Source organism: Mirounga angustirostris, unplaced genomic scaffold (assembly GCF_029215605.1).
Source record: "Mirounga angustirostris isolate CCGP_5_RB_7025 unplaced genomic scaffold, mMirAng1.0.hap1 SCAF_9, whole genome shotgun sequence".
Taxonomy (NCBI): Eukaryota; Metazoa; Chordata; class Mammalia; order Carnivora; family Phocidae; genus Mirounga; species Mirounga angustirostris.
In genome coordinates this window covers 83,379,632-83,397,442 of record NW_026991717.1, presented here as the reverse complement: position 1 = coordinate 83,397,442, position 17,811 = coordinate 83,379,632, and the positions used below count along the sequence as shown (strand labels likewise).

At 36.3% G+C, this 17,811-nt stretch overlaps 1 protein-coding gene across 4 annotated transcripts in view; it reads left to right on the top strand.

Moving 5' to 3' along the window:
* Positions 1–14,510, top strand: part of LOC123861523 (uncharacterized) — a 35,397-nt gene extending 20,887 nt beyond the window's left edge. For all 4 annotated transcript variants that reach the window (XM_054513671.2, XM_045900711.3, XM_064570947.1 and 1 more), the window contains 5 exons: positions 27–148; positions 1,872–1,982; positions 7,905–8,011; positions 11,312–11,402; positions 14,152–14,510. In XM_054513671.2, the coding sequence (XP_054369646.1) occupies positions 27–148; positions 1,872–1,982; positions 7,905–8,011; positions 11,312–11,402; positions 14,152–14,268 (548 nt within the window). In that variant the 3' untranslated portion in view covers positions 14,269–14,510. The remainder of the gene's footprint in view (positions 1–26; positions 149–1,871; positions 1,983–7,904; positions 8,012–11,311; positions 11,403–14,151) is intronic.
* The last annotated feature ends 3,301 nt before the right edge of the window (positions 14,511–17,811 follow it).

The following is a 17,811-nucleotide window of genomic DNA, read 5'->3' as shown; positions in this document are numbered from 1 at the left end:
ATGTTTATTCTGTTCTAATTCTCCAGGATTTATTTCTCATTCCTTCTCCCTCATGGAATTGAAGTTCATTTATCATCATGTACTCCCTGATCTGTCGGGAAAGGTCTTGGTTGATGTTGGCTCCAGGCTTGGCACAGTCCTTTATGGGGTAAAGTCCAGCTTATGGACATATTCAACATTTGGAAAATACTTTCTCCTCCTGCTAGCAACAGTTTTGCCTGCCACCATCCAAGGTGACAGCTTGGCTTTATTTATTAGAGTAACAGAATAAGAAGGTTAAAATATTATATTGAATTTGGAATTTCAAAAGCCAGCTCTCTGATTTCCTTTACCGGTTTGTGTCTGTAACACAAATGAAGGCATATCAACAAAGCAGAAGCAGGTGACCTCATAACACTTTGCTATTTTGTCAGTCACTATTGACCTTCTAACTCTGTTTTCTTTGTGCTGTATTAAATAGTGTACTGAACTTTGATAAGAACTTTTATAAAAACTTTATAAAATTTACTTCACCTAGGAAATTGCATATGGCCATAACAAAGTCACTTAACACTCCTGGCTTCACATTCCTCACCTGTAAATAAACTACTAAATGATATCCAAGGACATATATTGCTCCAATTTTCTGTGATTCAAGTTTGAATGTAGACATTTGTGTCTGAAATATCACTTCAATGTGGCTTTTTAAAAAAAATTCAAATCATGAGTATTTGTAACGTTCCTAAATGGTTTTATCAAAAAACTTTAAATGTGGTTTCTGGTTGTCATTAGCAGACTTGTTAAAACATGTGGCCAACAGCAGTAGAGGCTCATGCCAGAAACTCTCAGTTCCCAGCATCCATTGCCTGCTCTAAACAGAAACACTTAACTCTTTAGTGCTTAGTTTATTTGTCAGTGTTAAGGCTTTTATTCTATAATTAGGAAAGATATCCATAATAGAAAATACAGTTTGTCAGATGGTTTTTTGAGGGAGAACATGGGTAAATATGATTATTTACAATATTTGCTCCACTCTTGTCCGTTTTTTGATTTGTTAGAAAAGTATATAGCTGAAAGAAATGAGGCTATGCAAGTATGTGACAGTGTTAATAAATTTAAACATATCCTCATTTTTCTTCATATTAAAATGGTTACTGATTTAGTCAACAAAAAATTTTTGAATACCTACTTATGCTCTGTTGAACATATTCTAAAAATCTATCATGAGCTATAAATACAAATTTGGTTCACGTGTGGGTGTTACTTGATGTAAAGTGATATTCAGAATATGATTTGACCTTTCCTTCCATATTAGTTTTTTGTTTTTACAATCAAAAGTGCATACATAATAATATCTAGTCAGTTCTTTATTATCCTTATTAACTAATTGGTCGGTTATCTTTGGCAGATTGCAGACACCAGACTGACTTCCCTAAGCCAAACAGGACACATCTCCAGCCACCTTCCTCTAGTGTCAGACTGTGCATGATTTTCCATTATATTTCCCACGGGTTAACTCCTTTCTTGCTTTCCGCCGCTGTAACTTCCCAAGAAATTACAGAAATACGGTATTAAACAGAGAGTCTGTATACGATCACTTTTCTCATTTCCAGCTTTATTGTATGCACAGTTTTATCAGGAAAAGTACGAAATCAATCTTTCAAAATATAATTACTTTTAAATAATGAAATTAATAAAATACAGTCAAGATCTTGATCAGTGAGAGTCTTTGAGTTCTCGAAGTTGTAAGTTTTACATACATGTTATTTATCTTTCATTTTATTTTTACTTTATTGAATTCTATTTTTTTAAAGTGTGATTTTTCTTAATTTTATGTAGAAATGAACTCACAGTTCATTCATTTGCATCATAACATGTCTTTATTTTTTCAGGGTTATCTTTACAGTTCAGCACTGCAACTATATGGAGTAGAACTGAATGGAGATTTTTGCCAGTTGCAGGAAATGGTCATAAAAAAATACCAGTTCACTGACAGAATAAAGGTAATGAAGTACAGTTGAGACACAATGTTACATTAGTTTCAGGTGTACAGCATGGTGATTTGGTAAGTCTGTATGTTACACAATGCTCATCACGAGTGTAGCTACCATTTGTGACCATACAACATTATTACAATATCATTGACTATGTTCCCTATGCTGCACTAAAGGTACCCTTTTAAATATATATTCTGTTATCTATTTTATAGCATAATTTAGTCCAATTTCTTCTGGATTGGAGTTGGAAACTCTTTTTGAATCTATTCTTGGTTGCTGTCGTGTAGAAACAGATTGAGTTGACTTAGTACTTTTAAACCATAAAGGTGAATTTAATTATAATTACCTTCCACTCCTATTTCTCTTCCTCCCCAATTTTATTAGAAAGTAGAATTTTTCTTAATTTCCTTCATCTTTTCTGTGGTATAGTTTTGGTAGCAGCATTCAAATTTGAATCTCTAGATGTAGGTCAAAAGTGTACTTAATGAAACTTATGTTGAAAGTAAGCAAAAAAGTTAAGTAATGCTCTCAGTTCTTTACCTTCTTTTTCTAAGCTTCCAGGAGTTGTGGATGCCACAGAACGGCAGTTCAGGAGAATGATGCCCTGCATTTGGCTATAACAGAACTTTTCTCTTTTCCTGTATGTAAGGGGAAAAATAACCAGAAAAGGGAAAGGAAGTTTTTTGGTTAATGCAGTAATTCTTACCCTTTCACTGACGGTCCTACACTTCAATGGCAATGCAGAGAGATACTGAGCAACTAAGGCTCTCTGGTGTTAGTGTTGAAAGATATCTCGGTATGATTAAGGATCTAGTCCTCCCCTTTTTAATTGGAAGGAAATGTTTTTTCCTCCTTCCAAACTTCCTTTTTTCTCTCTCTTTGTTTCTCTCTCATCTTAGAGAAGCAAATGATTAAAGCAAATTTATTGTCTAGTAATAAATTCATGGATTTTTCTCACTATCCCATATTTAGTGAACAGAAACACATTGTTCTTGCATAATAATAATCACATAACAGGAATGTTGATTTAATTGAAAGTTAAGATTTAAAAATTGACCTTTTAAGAATCCTAGTTTATAAATGGGTGCCAGGGTGGCTTAGTCGGTTGAGCATCCGACTCTTAATTTCGGCTCAGGTCACAATCTCAGGGTGGTGGGATGACCCTGCGTGGGGCTCGGTGCTCAGCAGGGAGTCTGCTTGGGATTCTCTCTCTCCCTCTCGCTCTCCCCTGCCCCCCTCACGCATGTTCTCTCTCTCTAAATAAATCTTTTAATAAATAAATGGAGATCCAAGTACCTTGTTATTTTTTTAAAGAAGATGATAAAGATATGTAAAACGCATTTATTTACATGTTAAAAGGTCTTTACCCCTTGCTTTTCAACAGAGCATATGTGGATGAATGCCCACCCCACGTACTTCTGCGGCTTCAGTGGCTATTAGTAACCCAATGACAGAAAGCTGTTTTTATACCATTTTATTGGCAACCTTAACAGTTTCCTTCCTCAATGGTAAAGACAATTGTGTTTGAGAGGCCCTAAGATCAACAGAAAGGAATTCTAGGGTTATTTTTTATAGTATCTTGAAATCTTTGTAGCCTTTAAGTCTCAGGCTCTGCTTTTTGTTTTGTTTTTGTTCTTGTTTGGTCTTTTTTAACAGGACTTTCCTAAGAAGTCTAGGAATCCTTGGTTGTCCATTCAGACTTAAGAGTGAGAAACAAGCTGATTGAAGTTCTCAGCATTTAAGTAGGGGATTCTGAGCACTGTGGGCTTCAGTGTCGAGTGATCTTGTTTGGTTGGTTAATTAGTTGGGGAGTATCTGATGAAGTATCTTAAGATCTTTCCTCTTGGGATCAGTCTCCTTACTGAGTGGCAAACAACATCCTGGGGACTGAGTGGTAGAGGAAAAGAAGTGAAGCATAAGGGATTCACAGCATCCTGTCTGCCTTACTTCCCTCGTTTTCAGTACATTAGCCTTTCTTTCAACTAGTCCTGGTGTCCCCTGACCCAGACACCTTTTGTTTTACCCTTTCCAGGGTAAATAGAAGAAACCTCTATTCTTTTGCTGGGGTATGAGAAAGTCATATAGGGGTCTGGGTACTTCTAAAACTGACTTTCAACCCAATTACCTTATTTTTAGCATTTCTCCCTACTCCTTCACCCAGAAATACCTGGTGCCACCAGTTGTGAGCCTTTTTGAGATTCTGTAGTATAAACCAAGTGGGGGTCTTTGCTTTCTATCTATCCAGCTTAGAAATCAGATTTTTCTGGTCTCCTAAATTCCTTGTTAGTTCCTTTTTTTTCCCTAACTTACAAAATTTTATCTCTGTTATTTCCTTTCCCAATCCCCCGATCCTCGTGGGTATACTAAAAACACTATACTGTTATTATAATGGGGTTTCAGGATGCCATGTGTCTTATGCACTGTCTTTACATGAAAGACCCATTGATTTAAATTCTTTCTACCCTCTCCACTAGACTAAAGGGGAATTTTTCTTTATTCATATCTTGCTTATTCCTTTGATGGCACTTAGCGTCACCGGCATAGCTGTTTTTTCCCATTACTAGAATATAACATATTTGAGTGTAGATATTGTATCTCATTTGTCATGGTGTATGTATCTCCCCGCACAGTATCTCGTATATAGGAGGTGCCCATTAAAAATTGGTTAAATTATTTGGGTTGCCATGTGGCCTTTGCATTGTTAGTATTCCAGTTCGTCCAGAGCCATTTTGGGGAGTTTCCCTGGGACTTCTGTTGGTTGCCATAATTAATTGATCCACCAGATTCTTTTTTTACCCTATCTGTGGGGTGGGGTGTGGGAGAGTGAACAGAGATGGGAAAGAAAAAGAGGAAACTGTGGTATATCAGTAGGTTAATTTGCCTGCCTATTTCATATCTCAGCAACATGTTTAGAAAGTTTAAAGTGATTGTTTTCTATGTGTTCAGGAATATGTCAAAGGTGTGTTTCAGAGACTAGAGGCCCACCTAATTTAAATTATCTTAGTATTTTTCCTATTTAAAAAGGGGGATAAAATATGTTAAGAATCAGACCCCTTACAAATAAATAGTATTCTATTTTATATAGAAATCTTCTAATGCAAAATAGTTAAACTTTTTTTCTTCTTTTTAAAATAAAAGTGGTTTGTTTTGCACTTGAGAAAATAGATGTTTTCTCTTGTTATCTTGCCTGTGCTCTCTCAGACTTGTTGATTGTGGTCAAATTAATTTTTTGAGGTATATAGTTTTTATTTTTTATTATTAAGTTTTTTATTGTAATTCCTGTGTAGTTGACATACAGTGTTATATTAGTTTCATGTGTACAATATAGTGATTCAGCAATTCTGTACATTACTCAGTGCTCATCATAAATGCACTCTTTAATCCCCATCATCTGTTTCACCCATCCCCCCCTTCCACCTCCCTCCGGTAACCATCAGTTTGTTCTCTATAGTTAAGAGTCTGTTTCTTGGTTTGTCTCTCTACTTTTTTTGTTTCTCTCCTTTGCTTGTTTGTTTTGTTTCTTAAATTCTACATATGAGTGAAATCATATCATATTTGTCTTTCTCTGATTGGTTTATTTCACTTAGCATTATACTCTCTGGCTCCATCCACGTCATTGCAAATGGCAAGATTTCATTCTTTTTTATGGCTGAATAATATCCTATATATATATATACATATATACACACACCCATATATAATCATATATGTGTATAATCATACCATTTGTATGTGTGTGTGTGTTTGTATATATATGGCTGAATAATATCCCATATAGATAGATATAGATACCACATCTTTATCCATTCATTTGTTGAAGGACACTTGGGCTGCTTCCATAATTTGGCTGTTGTAAATAATGCTTCAGTAAACACAAGGGTGCATGTATCCCTTTGAATTAGTGTTTTTGTATTTCGGAGATAAATACCCAGTAGTGCAATTGCTGGATCACAGGGTCATTCTATTTTTAGCTTTTTGAGGAACCTCTATATTGTTTTCCACAGTGGCTGCACCAGTTTGCATTCCCACCAACAGTGCAAGAGAGTTCCTTTTTCTCTACATCCTCACCAACACTTGTTTCCTGTGTTTTTGTTTTTAGCCAATTTCACAGGTGTGAAATGCTATCTCATTGTAGTCTTGATTTGCATTTCCCTGATGATGCGTGATGTTGATCATCTTCTCATGTGTCTGTTGGCCATCTGGATGTCTTCTTTGGAGAAATGTGTGTTCATGTCTTCTACCCATTTTTTAAATTGGATTTTTTGGTTTTTTGGTGTTGAGTTGTGCAAGTTCTTTATATATTTTGGATACCAACCCTTTATGAGATGCGTCATCTGCAAATATCGTCTCCCATTCAGGAAGTTGTCTTTTAGTTTGGTTGATTGTTACCTTTAGTAGATAGTCCCAATAGTTTACTTTTGCTTTTGTTTCCCTTACTTCAGGGGACCTATCTAGAAAGATGTTATTGTGGCCAATGTAAGAGAAATTATTATCTGTGCTCTCTTCTAGGATTTTAATGGTTTCAGGTCTTATATGTAGGTCTTTACTCCATCTTGAGTGTATTTCTGTGTATGATGTAAGAAAATGGTCCAGTTTCATTCTTTTTCATGTAGCTGTCCAGTTTTCCCAACACCATTTGTTGAAGAGACTTTTTCCTGTTGCATATTCTTGCTTCTTTTGTCAAAGATTAACTGACCATAAAATTGTGGGTTTATTTCTTAGTTTGCTATTCTCTTCTATTCATCTGTGTGTCTATTTTTGTGCCAGTACCATACTGCTTTGATGACTACCGCTTTGTAATATAACTTGAAGCCTGGAATTGTGATGCCTCCAGTTTTGTTTTTCTTTTTCAAGATTACTTTGTCTATTTGGGGTCTTTTGTCAAAGGTTTCCATACAAATTTTAGGATAGTTTGTTCTAGTTTTGTGAAAAATGCTGTTGGTATTTTGATAGGAATTGCATTAAATCTGTACATTGCTTTGAGTAGTGTAGACATTTTTACATCCATGAGCATGGAATGTCTTTCCATTTCTTTGTGTCATCTTCAATTTCTTTCATCAATGTTTTCTACTTTTGTTGGTTTTTTTTTAAATATTTTATTTATTTATTTGACAGAGAGAGAGCACAAGTAGGCAGAGCAGCAGGCAGAGGGAGAGGGAGAAGCAGACTTCCCCGCTGAGCAGGGAGCCCAATGCGGCACTCGATCCCAGGATGCTGGGATCATGACCTGAGCCAAAGGCAGACACTTAACCGACTGAGCGACCCAGGCGCCCCAGTGTTTTATACTTTTGAGAGTACAGGTCTTTCACCTCTTTGGTTAAGTTTATTCCTAGGTATTTTACTGTTTTGGGTGTGAGGCATATAGTTTTTAAATACATTGTTTTGTTTGCTTTTTTGGATAAATAATCAAGTAAATTTTAGATGAAAAGTCAGACAAAGCCAATAAACATACTGTGTTAACATTTTATTTTTTTTGTATTAACATTTTACAATACATAAATAACTTTTACAGTTTTTATATGATCCATTTGATTCTGTGAATCAGGACAGATATTATTCCTTTTTATTTATGAAGATACCAACTGCCTAGTGTACAAACTCAGTTGATGATGGAACCAGAGTTTGAACCTACGGCCTTTGACTCTTACAATTAATGATATAGTCATCGTGGAAAAAGCTCTGAACTGCTGGGGGTTGAAAGACTGTAATTATATGACTATGTAAACAAATCTATCTAAAACAAATATTCACAAGTTTATGGTTTTTAATTAGATACTAAATATCTCCCATAGATGATACTATTAAATATACTGTTCTTTCTCCCATTTTAATTAAGGTTGACTTCTCATATCGCCTCATATCGTTGAACCAATAGATAGTTCTTCTGTGGTTATCTTTGTTTTCTTAAATGAACTCATTCTTCTTAAGGTGCTTCATGCAGACATCTGTACCCAGGGTTCACTTCTGCAAAATGCTGATGTCATTATCATGAATAATGTCTTCGAATATTTTCTTGATGAGGCAGAACAGGCCAGGTATGTTACTTATTCAAGCAAGAAATCTGTTAAAATATATTCAGCAAACTATGAAAAGGGATTAGTGGGGTGCCTGGCTGGCTCAGTCAGTAGAGCATGTGACTCTTGATCTTGGAGAATATAAGACCCACACTGTGTGGGTCTTATGAATATGAGAATATAAGACCCACATTGAGTGTAGAGATTACTTAAATACATACCTTTTTTTAAAAAAGTGATTGGTAAAGTAGAAGTATTTTCATATTAAACTGTTTTTTAAAACAACCTCAACAAGATTATATTAATAAGGAAATGTCTTATGCATTAAACAAAAAGTAAACTTTGTCTAAGTTTGTAAAATATTACATCTAATGGGGGCGCATATATTAAATGATACCATGACCCAAGCATTTGCTTAGCAATCAGGAATGCAATAAGATAACAATTCCTGATGGGCATTTATACTTATTCTTTTCTGTCTCCGTTTTATTTTCTTTGAAAAAACATGATGGGAATTAATTTCTATAAATGATATAAGATATAAGAATATTAACCAAAATAGTGATTAGTTATCAAACTTTTAAAATATTTTTAAGGTGGTAATAGTAGGTTCCTAAAACTATTCCACTATTCACGCAGTGGAAAAATTAGCATATCTATGATCACTTTTTTGACTTCTCTGCCACAATTTGATGCTTTGTGACCCATCAGGACCAGTAGGTCCCTCTAATTAGAAAATTCCTGTGGTCCATAGTCTGAGACATTGATTTTCTAGCTAGCTAGGATTCATGACTTTTTTTTATCATAATGGCATATGTGTACTCTAAATGCAGGAAAACTCCTTTCCATATGTACAAAATGGAATTACACAAATTCCATTTTGGATTAGTGCATCAATAAGGTTTCTACTGCAGAGAAATAAAAAGACATATAGACCATAAACAGTTAATACAGAGTGGAATCCTGAATGGCTAAACCTCTTTATCCTGCCACCCTTTTACCTTCTATGTTCTCCCCTGCCCCCAGCTTTCTGTCTCAAACACACATACACACACATACACACACACCCATACCTGTTACTAGTAGGTTAAGGTCATCATGAAATTAACAGCTTAAATATTTTTAAAAGAAACTAGTTCAAAAGAAAGCTAATCATATAATCAAAGCTCAGCCAGAATGGGTGACAATTTTTGGTCACAGGCTAAAGACCAGAAACACAACATGAGCAAAGTTATCTTAATCATAGCCCTCTTTAAGCTTAATTTCCAGTGGACAAAGTATGATTAGCTTTTCATCTTTTTAAGTTAATAACCAGTGGCAAAAGCATTACATAATTGTTGGAGAATGAAGTAGTACCAGGTTTATGTTGTATAAGAAGTTAAAAGAGAAAAACACTTTAAAATCTTTGGAGATTCATTACAGGAAGATTTTGACTGCTGAAGAATGATGAAAGCCACTGGTGAACTTGACACCGGAAATACTGAATATTTGGGTTGTTTTAAAAGCTTTCTTGGTACATTCATACACGCTCTACGTTGTTCAGTGAATAGGTATCGACCACGTGTGCTAGTTCAGTCATTTTTCCTAAATCAGTCTAGTACAATGAATTTGAAACAGATTATAGCCATGGATGACAGTATACAGGAGAATGTTTAGAAGACACAGTAAAGCATTCTGACATTGGAATCGTTCTGACAAAACTGATCATTTACCTATGTTAATTCTGTATTATACTGAGTGAAAAAGAAAGATGGCGCCACATATAGCCTCCAAGGACTTGTCTTAATTAGAATCTGAGACAAGTGGAATGATACTGCTATAGGAGTTAGTATATAAGTGAAAACAGAAATAAATCATAATAATAGAAAATGTGTACTCAGCAAAGACTCAGGCTTCAGAATAAGTCCGATCTCATTACAGAGTAACACCCCAGATTTGTAGAGTAATTGTTAGTTTAAAAGGTGCCTCAGTGTATTTTTTGAGTAGGTGAAACAGATACAGCTACCAGAATGATAGCTTACCAGAAACAGCGAGTGCTATTCTGAGAGGCATGGCCAACCGTGCCAATTTAGTCAGCTTCTTCATTCTTCTTCATTCTTATTAAATAAACTTATAAAATACGTCATTTTTAAGGAACCACATCAAAACAATAGCTCTAGCCCAAGCACAGTGACGATTATCAAGCACTGCTACATGATTTTAGATCTAGCCTGAGGAAGAACATCTGTATCATTTTGCCTAATAAACTCCAGAATACTAAACCTAATAACCATTGCTGTAACTGCGAGAAATGCAGATGACACCGCTGCCCACCTGCCCGTTGCAAGGGATGTGTATCTCTGCTCTGCTTGGCCGTTGCTCCCTGCTAGTGGGGTGTACGGTCAACACTCACGCACAGTATAGAAAGCCAGCTCATGTCTGCACTGAATTCGTCAGACCTGGGCAGGGACTGCCTTGTGGCGCATATAAACGCACATGGCATTTCACCATGCTTTCAACCGGGCTGGCCCCACTCAACTTTGCAGGTGCCATGTTGCCCAAAAGTCTTTCCATTAAATATTTTTGACAACCAAATAAAGTATGATTTCACTCTTGATGTTATTTTAAAAGATGTAATCTACATATCAGGCTTAATTGTTAGTCTTTGCGTGGCTTCTGGCATCTATGGCCTTTCTCCACTACTCTTCCCCACCTCTACCTCCTAGCCCTTCTCCATTCTGCAGAATCAGTTTTGACACACTTCATCAAGAGTTTAAGGAGCGCTTGGGTGGCTCAGTCAGTTAAGCTTCTGACTCTTGGTTTCGGCTCAGGTCATGATCTCAGGGTCATGGGATCAAGCAAGCTCCGTGTCGGGCTCTGCGCTGGGCTTGGAGCCTGCTTGGGATTCTTTCCCCTGCTCCTCTCTCTCTCTCTCTCTTTCCACCCCCTTCCTCTCCCTCTCCCCTTCTTCCTCCCTCTCCCTCGCCCCTCAAAAAAATCAAAAGAGTTTAAGGGGCTTTAACTACTGATCCAGCTCTGACTTGTGTATTGGTTCTGAAAACTGAGTTTCAGCCTTAACAGTACCTCATAGTAACACAAATCCCCATTGTGTTGAATCTCTTCGATGTTGTAACATCACAATTTTGCCAACACCCCCTTCAGAAACTGAAGAATTTACCAATTTCTAATATTTTGCTGCAATGCTATTTCCTGCAGGCAAACATTTTGCCCATCTGGATTTCTAGGTATTGCCTGTGCTGCATTTTCTTTTGTCATCTTCATTTTTTAAAAAGTGTTCAGTGTCTGGTAAAACCTAAAATATAAGTTTTTAATATGTTGCAGAGCCTGGGAATATATCAGTCAAAATGTAAGAAAACAAGGATCGTTATTAGTAACAGTACCAAGTCTTGAAGATTCTCTCTCAGGCCTTCAGGTATGTAAGCCTCTTTCCCAGCACTTTTTTTTTAAGATTTTATTTATTTATTAGAGCGCATGCATGAGAGAAAGAGAGGAGAGAGCAGGAGCAGGGGCAGGGGGAAAGGGAGAAGCAGACCCTGCTGAGCAGGGAGCCTGATGTGGGACTTGATCCCAGGACTCTGGGATCATGACCTGAGCCGAAGGCAGATGCTTAACCAACTGAACCACCCAGGCGCCCCTTTCCAGCATTTTTATTGTCAAAACTTTTCTCCAGTTTTTTTCTGATAGCTATTAACAATATTCTAGAGATGTTCTGTCTGAATATAGTGACAGACGATAGAAAGAATAGCAGTAACTTATGGCCTAAGAACTGGTTTGTGGTTTGTTTATTGGCCTCAAGAGCTCTGAAATTGCAATTCCTATCTTGATATAGATTCCTTTGCTTCTCCAACCAGTTTTTCCAACTTGGGGGTTAGACTTTTAGGTTAACAAATGCTACTAAATGTTTTTAAGAGGCTTAGAACACCCACATCATAACTTTCCCCTTAGAACAAAAGGAACAGAGATGTCTTGGGATCAAGTTCTGCATCAGGCTCCTTGCTCAGCAGGGAGCCTGCTTCTCCCTCTTCCTGATGCTCCCCTGCTTGTGCTCTCTCTCTTCCTCTCTCTCTCTGACAAATAAATAAGATCTTAAGAAAAAAAAAGAACAAAAGGAACAGAGTTGTTCAAGGCTTCTAGAATCGGATGTGTAGACTGGAGGCCCATATACTGTGCACAGTTTGGAATCTTGTACAAACCACTTCTTTGTTCCTTAGATTCTCCATATAAAGTAAGGCCCCTATTTACTAAGTTTCAGCCCAATAAGTTGACCCTATATAAAGGTTAATTAGTATTTATAAAGTTCTTAGAGACCCCTAGATGAAAGAAATAAAATATAAATGGAGTATTACAGTTTTCTTTAGTAGCGCTTTCCTTATCTATAAGCACTGCCAAATGTAAGAATCTGTTTCTTCCTTTAAAAAAAAACTAAGCCATCATCAATAATACTTCCTTAAGAAATTTTTGTCAATCATCTAAATTATAAAAGTAGGAGCGCCTGGGTGGCTCAGTCGTTAAGCGTCTGCCTTTGGCTCAGTTCATGATCTCAGGGTCCTACGATCAAGCCCCACATCAGGCTCCCTGCTCCGCGGGAAGCCTACTTCTCCCTCTCCCACTTTCCCTGCTTGTGTTCCCTCTCTCACTGTGTCTCTCTCTGTCAAATAAATAAATAAAATCTTTTAAAAAATAAATAAATAAATTATAAAAATTCATGTTTACAATAACAAGGGAAATAATCCTGAGATATATAAAGAAAAGATATTAATCTCCCCATCCCCTCCACTTAATTCTTTTCCAGGAGAGACCCATCTCATGTGTGGTGTAACCCACCATATTTTTCCATGCTTATAAAAGTACGTCTTTAGGGACGCCTGGGTTGCTAAGTCAGTTAAGCGTCTGCCTTCGACTCAGGTTATGATCCCAGGGTCCTGGGATCGAGTCCCACATCGAGTCCCACATCGAGTCCCTGCTCAGTGGGGACCCTGCCTCTCCCTCTGCCTGCCACTCCCCCTGCTTGTGCTCTCTCTCTCTAATAAATAAATAAAATAAAAATTTTTTTAAATATATGCCTTTTAAAATATATGGTCTCCAAGGGGTGCCTGGGTGGCTCAGTCAGTTAAGGATCCGACTCTTGATCTCAACTGAAGTCTTGATCTTAGTGGTCTTGAGTTCGAGCCCTGCATTGGGCTCCCTCTAGGTGTGGAGCCTACCAAAAAAAATATAGAGAGATATATATAAACTTAAAAATATATATATATGTATATGTGACCATATATATATATATATGGTCTCCAATTTATAATTTCTATATAGATTGAAATAATTTGGTGATTTTTCACTTAACGAAATAATGGTTTCACACTAAATATATAAATCTGTCTATAGATAAGCACTGGAAATTATTACTTATGAAAGAGTCCTTATGCATGAATTTTTGAATAACTTTATTGCTTTCTTGTTTAATGAAACTTCTTTATTTTTTTTTAAGATTTTATTAATTTATTTGTCAGAGAGAGAGAGCACAAGCAGGGGGAGCAGCAGGCAGAGGGAGAAGCAGACTCCTCACTGAGCAGAGAGCCCAATGTGGGACTCGATCCAGGACCCCGGGATCATGACCTGAGCCGAAGGCAGACCCTTAACTGACTGAGCCACCCAGGCGTCCCTAATGAAACTTCTATAACCAGATATATTCATTGGCGGCTCTAGAATTTCTGTGTCATAGGGACTCAAAAGTTTACAGTGTAAAGGGAAGGGCCTGATGAAGGTTATGGAGGGAGATTAGTGCCTCTCATGCAACCCCTTAGCACCATCACTGTGTATGTATGAACAGTTGTCCCTGTTCTCTGTGTATTCTCATTGTTGTTTTAGTCTTTTATTGTTTAAACCTAATGATAATTATTAACCTAGTTACGTTAAAACAATTATTCTGTATTTTCTTTATTTTTTCAAATTCCAAAATCAAAGTAAATTAAATCCTGAATCCACAGACCTACCATGTAGTACAACAAAGAATTGTTCATGTGACACCATGTAAACTTAGTCCTGCTTGTTGTAAAAAAAAAAATCTGTTGTCTTCAGTTATTTAGTTCATCATGATTTCTTGAAGTTCCAGAGAACAGCATCATTCTGCAATTTTCATGTTTGTTTATAATCTTTTTTTCTTCCAGATTAATATACAGTTATCTTCCTGGGTTGAAGAGGTACCACTGACCTACGATGTATATCCAGAAAAGCATATTGACAGAGAAGCTCTTGAACAAATTCATTTGTATAAGATTCTGTAACATTAAAATAGTCCTATCTCAGTGTAATGGTTTGTTGAGTATATTACAAATTAATAAAAAAGAAACATCACCCCAATACCCTAACACATATTTCTGTATATTCCTTTCTAGACTTTGTATGTATGTTTACATATTTGTAAATAGTCATATGGGCATATATACACATATATAGTTGTGTATAGACACATAATTGTGTCCATATACACCTTTGATTTCTGTGATAATTAAAATACCTGAATATTTTTGGTTTTCTCCTGTTTCTTTTATCTTGTTAAAAACATAAATGTCTTTTTTTTTTTTAAGATTTTTATTTATTTATTGAGAGAGATAGTGATAGAGAGCATGAGAGGGGAAGAGTCAGAGGGAGAAGCAGACTCCCCGCTGAGCAGGGAGCCCGATGCGGGACTCAATCCCAGGACTCCAGGATCATGACCTGAGCCGAAGGCAGTCGCTTAAACAACTGAGCCACCCAGGCGCCCAAATATGTCTTTCTTTAGTCACTAACTCTGTATACCAATTCCAGATATGAGAAAAAAGAATAGAAGGTGTTTCTATCATGAGAGAAGGGTAGAGGGGAAGGTAGGTTACATTGTATCCCATTTATTAGATATCTGTTCTGTAAGATTCCTTGTACACAGCTTTATGTGAAGAGGCTAGCACAAGGACCAAAATAAAAAAATAATTGCAGTTGCTAGGAAAAAGCGAAACTAGAAAGATAGCCTCCAAAATATAAATAGAGATTTTATCTAGCTGGAGGAATTACTGCTGATTTTTTTTTCTTTTCCGTGTTTTTCTGTATTTCCCTTTTTTTTCTCTAATGAATGTATTTTGAGATCAGGAAAAGCAAACTTTTTTTTAAAGAATACAATGGAACATCAAAAGAACACCTGACTAGTTCTAGTAATCTCATATTTAATATTATATTTAAATTACTTTTTTAAACGAAACTAACCTACATTTTGGAATTGCGGAACTTTTTGGAAATCTATGTTTTGGGTTTTTTTTTAAGATTTTATTTATTTATTAGAGAGCAGGGGGGAAGGGCAGAGGGAGAGAGAATCTTAAGCAGCCCCTATACCCAGCATGGAGCTGACTCGGCTCAATCTCAAAACCCCAAGATCATGACTTGAGTTGAAGTCAAGAGTTGGACACTTAACCAACTGAGCCACCCAGGCACCCGTTTGTTTTTTATTTTGTTTTGTTTTCAAGAGGTTATTGGTCAATAGCTAAATAAAATGCTAAAAATAAAAAGTTTGAAACTTGGGTCGCCTGGGTAGTTCAGTCAGTTAAGCCTCTGCCTTCAGCTCAGGTCATGATCCCAAGGTCCTGGGATCCAGTCCAGCATTGGGCTCCTTGCTCAGTGGGGAGCCTTCTCTCTCTGCCAGCCTCTCTCCCTGCTTGTGCACTCGCTCTCTCTCTCTTTCTGACAAATAAATAAAATCTTTAAAATTTTTTTTAAAAAAGTTTAGAACTTTTACTGTTGTTATTAATACGCTTCATATTTAGTATCTGGTATACTGAATATCAGGATAAATGCTGGAATTCCAATAATTTCTTCTTCATACAGGCATTACTTACTCCTGCTAACACATTAAACATTTTTACCATGCTAGTCACCCAAGAAGAAGCTAAAGCAGAGTTAGGAAGTTACTGTCAACTCTGGCATCTCAGTAACAGTTGGATGTTTTCAGGAGGCTGTGCAGATTTTCTGAAATTTTGAAGAGATTTCTAGAAATGGAGAAAAATTAATTGAAAGTATTTGAAAATATTTCATACTTAAAATACTTGCAGCTGTTATTCATATGATTGTTTTATACATAATTAAACGTATTGGTTTATTGCAGTAACATTTTGGCACTTAAATTTCAAATACAAACACTACTAACTGTAGCAAATACATAAGATACCAATAGTAATCATCTGTGAAAAAATAAGTTTATTAATAATATGGCACATACTTACAAACAATATTTATTGAATTTCACTTGATGGTGTACCTATTCTTAAGAAACTACATTTCATAAACTCTGGTTCCCAATTGCCCTAGTTTACTTAACTGTTCCTCAGAAGCGTGAACCTCTAAAGCACAATCAGCTGCTATGGCCCTGGGTGAATGCTAGAACTCCCATTCTAGAATGTCCTGGACAGAACAGAAGGAGAGAGAACACTAGCAATACTCTGGACCAGGAAGGAACAAGTCTGTCTATAAACCTAGTTTCATATCATTCAGCCCCTAATTTGTAAAACAAAAATAAGTACATATTCAGCTATCAATAGTGGAATATACTCAAGACCACAGATTATCAGTGGTTTCCATAGATATGTGCATAAAGTTACAGAAAAAATTGACATTTATTTTTTTGTAATCTCTACACCCAACATGGGGCTTGAACTCATGACCCCGAGATCAAGAGTCGCTTGTTCTACTGACTGAGCCAGCCAAGTGTCCTAACAGTTGTTTAAATACTATTGTTTAAATACTATTTAAATATATGCTATGATTTTAGACATGTTAAAATAAACTATGGGTCTTTAGTTGATGGAGTGGAAAAAAGGTATAAAATATAAAATATTGGAAATTATTCTGTGTAATATTTATACACAACACAGTTTTTAATAAATGCCTGAGGCAAATATTGAACTATAGGATATTGAGGAGACATTCTTCTACCAGTATTAATATTCTATATGTGGAATTATTTAACTTAACTTTTTTAATGTCTATGTATTTGCCTAGAGACAATTATTGTCATTAAAAAGGCTAGTTTCTTACTTGGGGAAAATTTTGCGTGTATGGAGTTTACGCTGCTCACAGTTTGTCACTCCTTAGCCTCAGCCTCCCTCTTTCCCTTCCAGTGTCTGTGCGGTGTGTCTCACAAGGCTCAGGGGAGGAAAAGTAGTGGAGTTAAGATATTTTTGTATTTCATCAGCCAAATGAAAAATACACAAAACAAAATATTTTCCCGTATAGCATTACTTGTGCTCAGACAACTAAAAACATTAAGATTACAGTAAATGTCCAAATTATTTAGCTCTTCAGCTGATAAAATACATGACAAATTGGATGAAAGAGTTAAATTGATAGAAAACAAAATAAAATTGTTTTTTAGAACTTTTTTCTGCCGATGTTCCTTTAAAATTACTGAACTTCATAGGGCTTCTCCAAGTTTGATCACCGCGTTCCTTCACCCAACCTCCAGTTCCCTCTACTAAATGCAGATACCCTTGAGGTCCCAACCAGGTCCTATTTTGGGATACCACAGCTTAAACACTCCAGAATTTCATGAAAACTTTGTTATTAGTAGTCATTATAAGGTATTTTCTATTGATGGTGAATCCCACAGCCATGCAACTATTAATTACATGAACTAATCCCACAAACATGTATTAAAGCTCACATTGTGTATCTAGCACTCTACCAACCTCTAGTTACAAAAATAGAACACTTGGCTCCACCATGAAAGAACTCACACTCAGGAGGGAGAGGGATGACGCGTTAGTTTAGATATAGGATAAGGAAAGATGTTCCTGGTAAAGGGAACA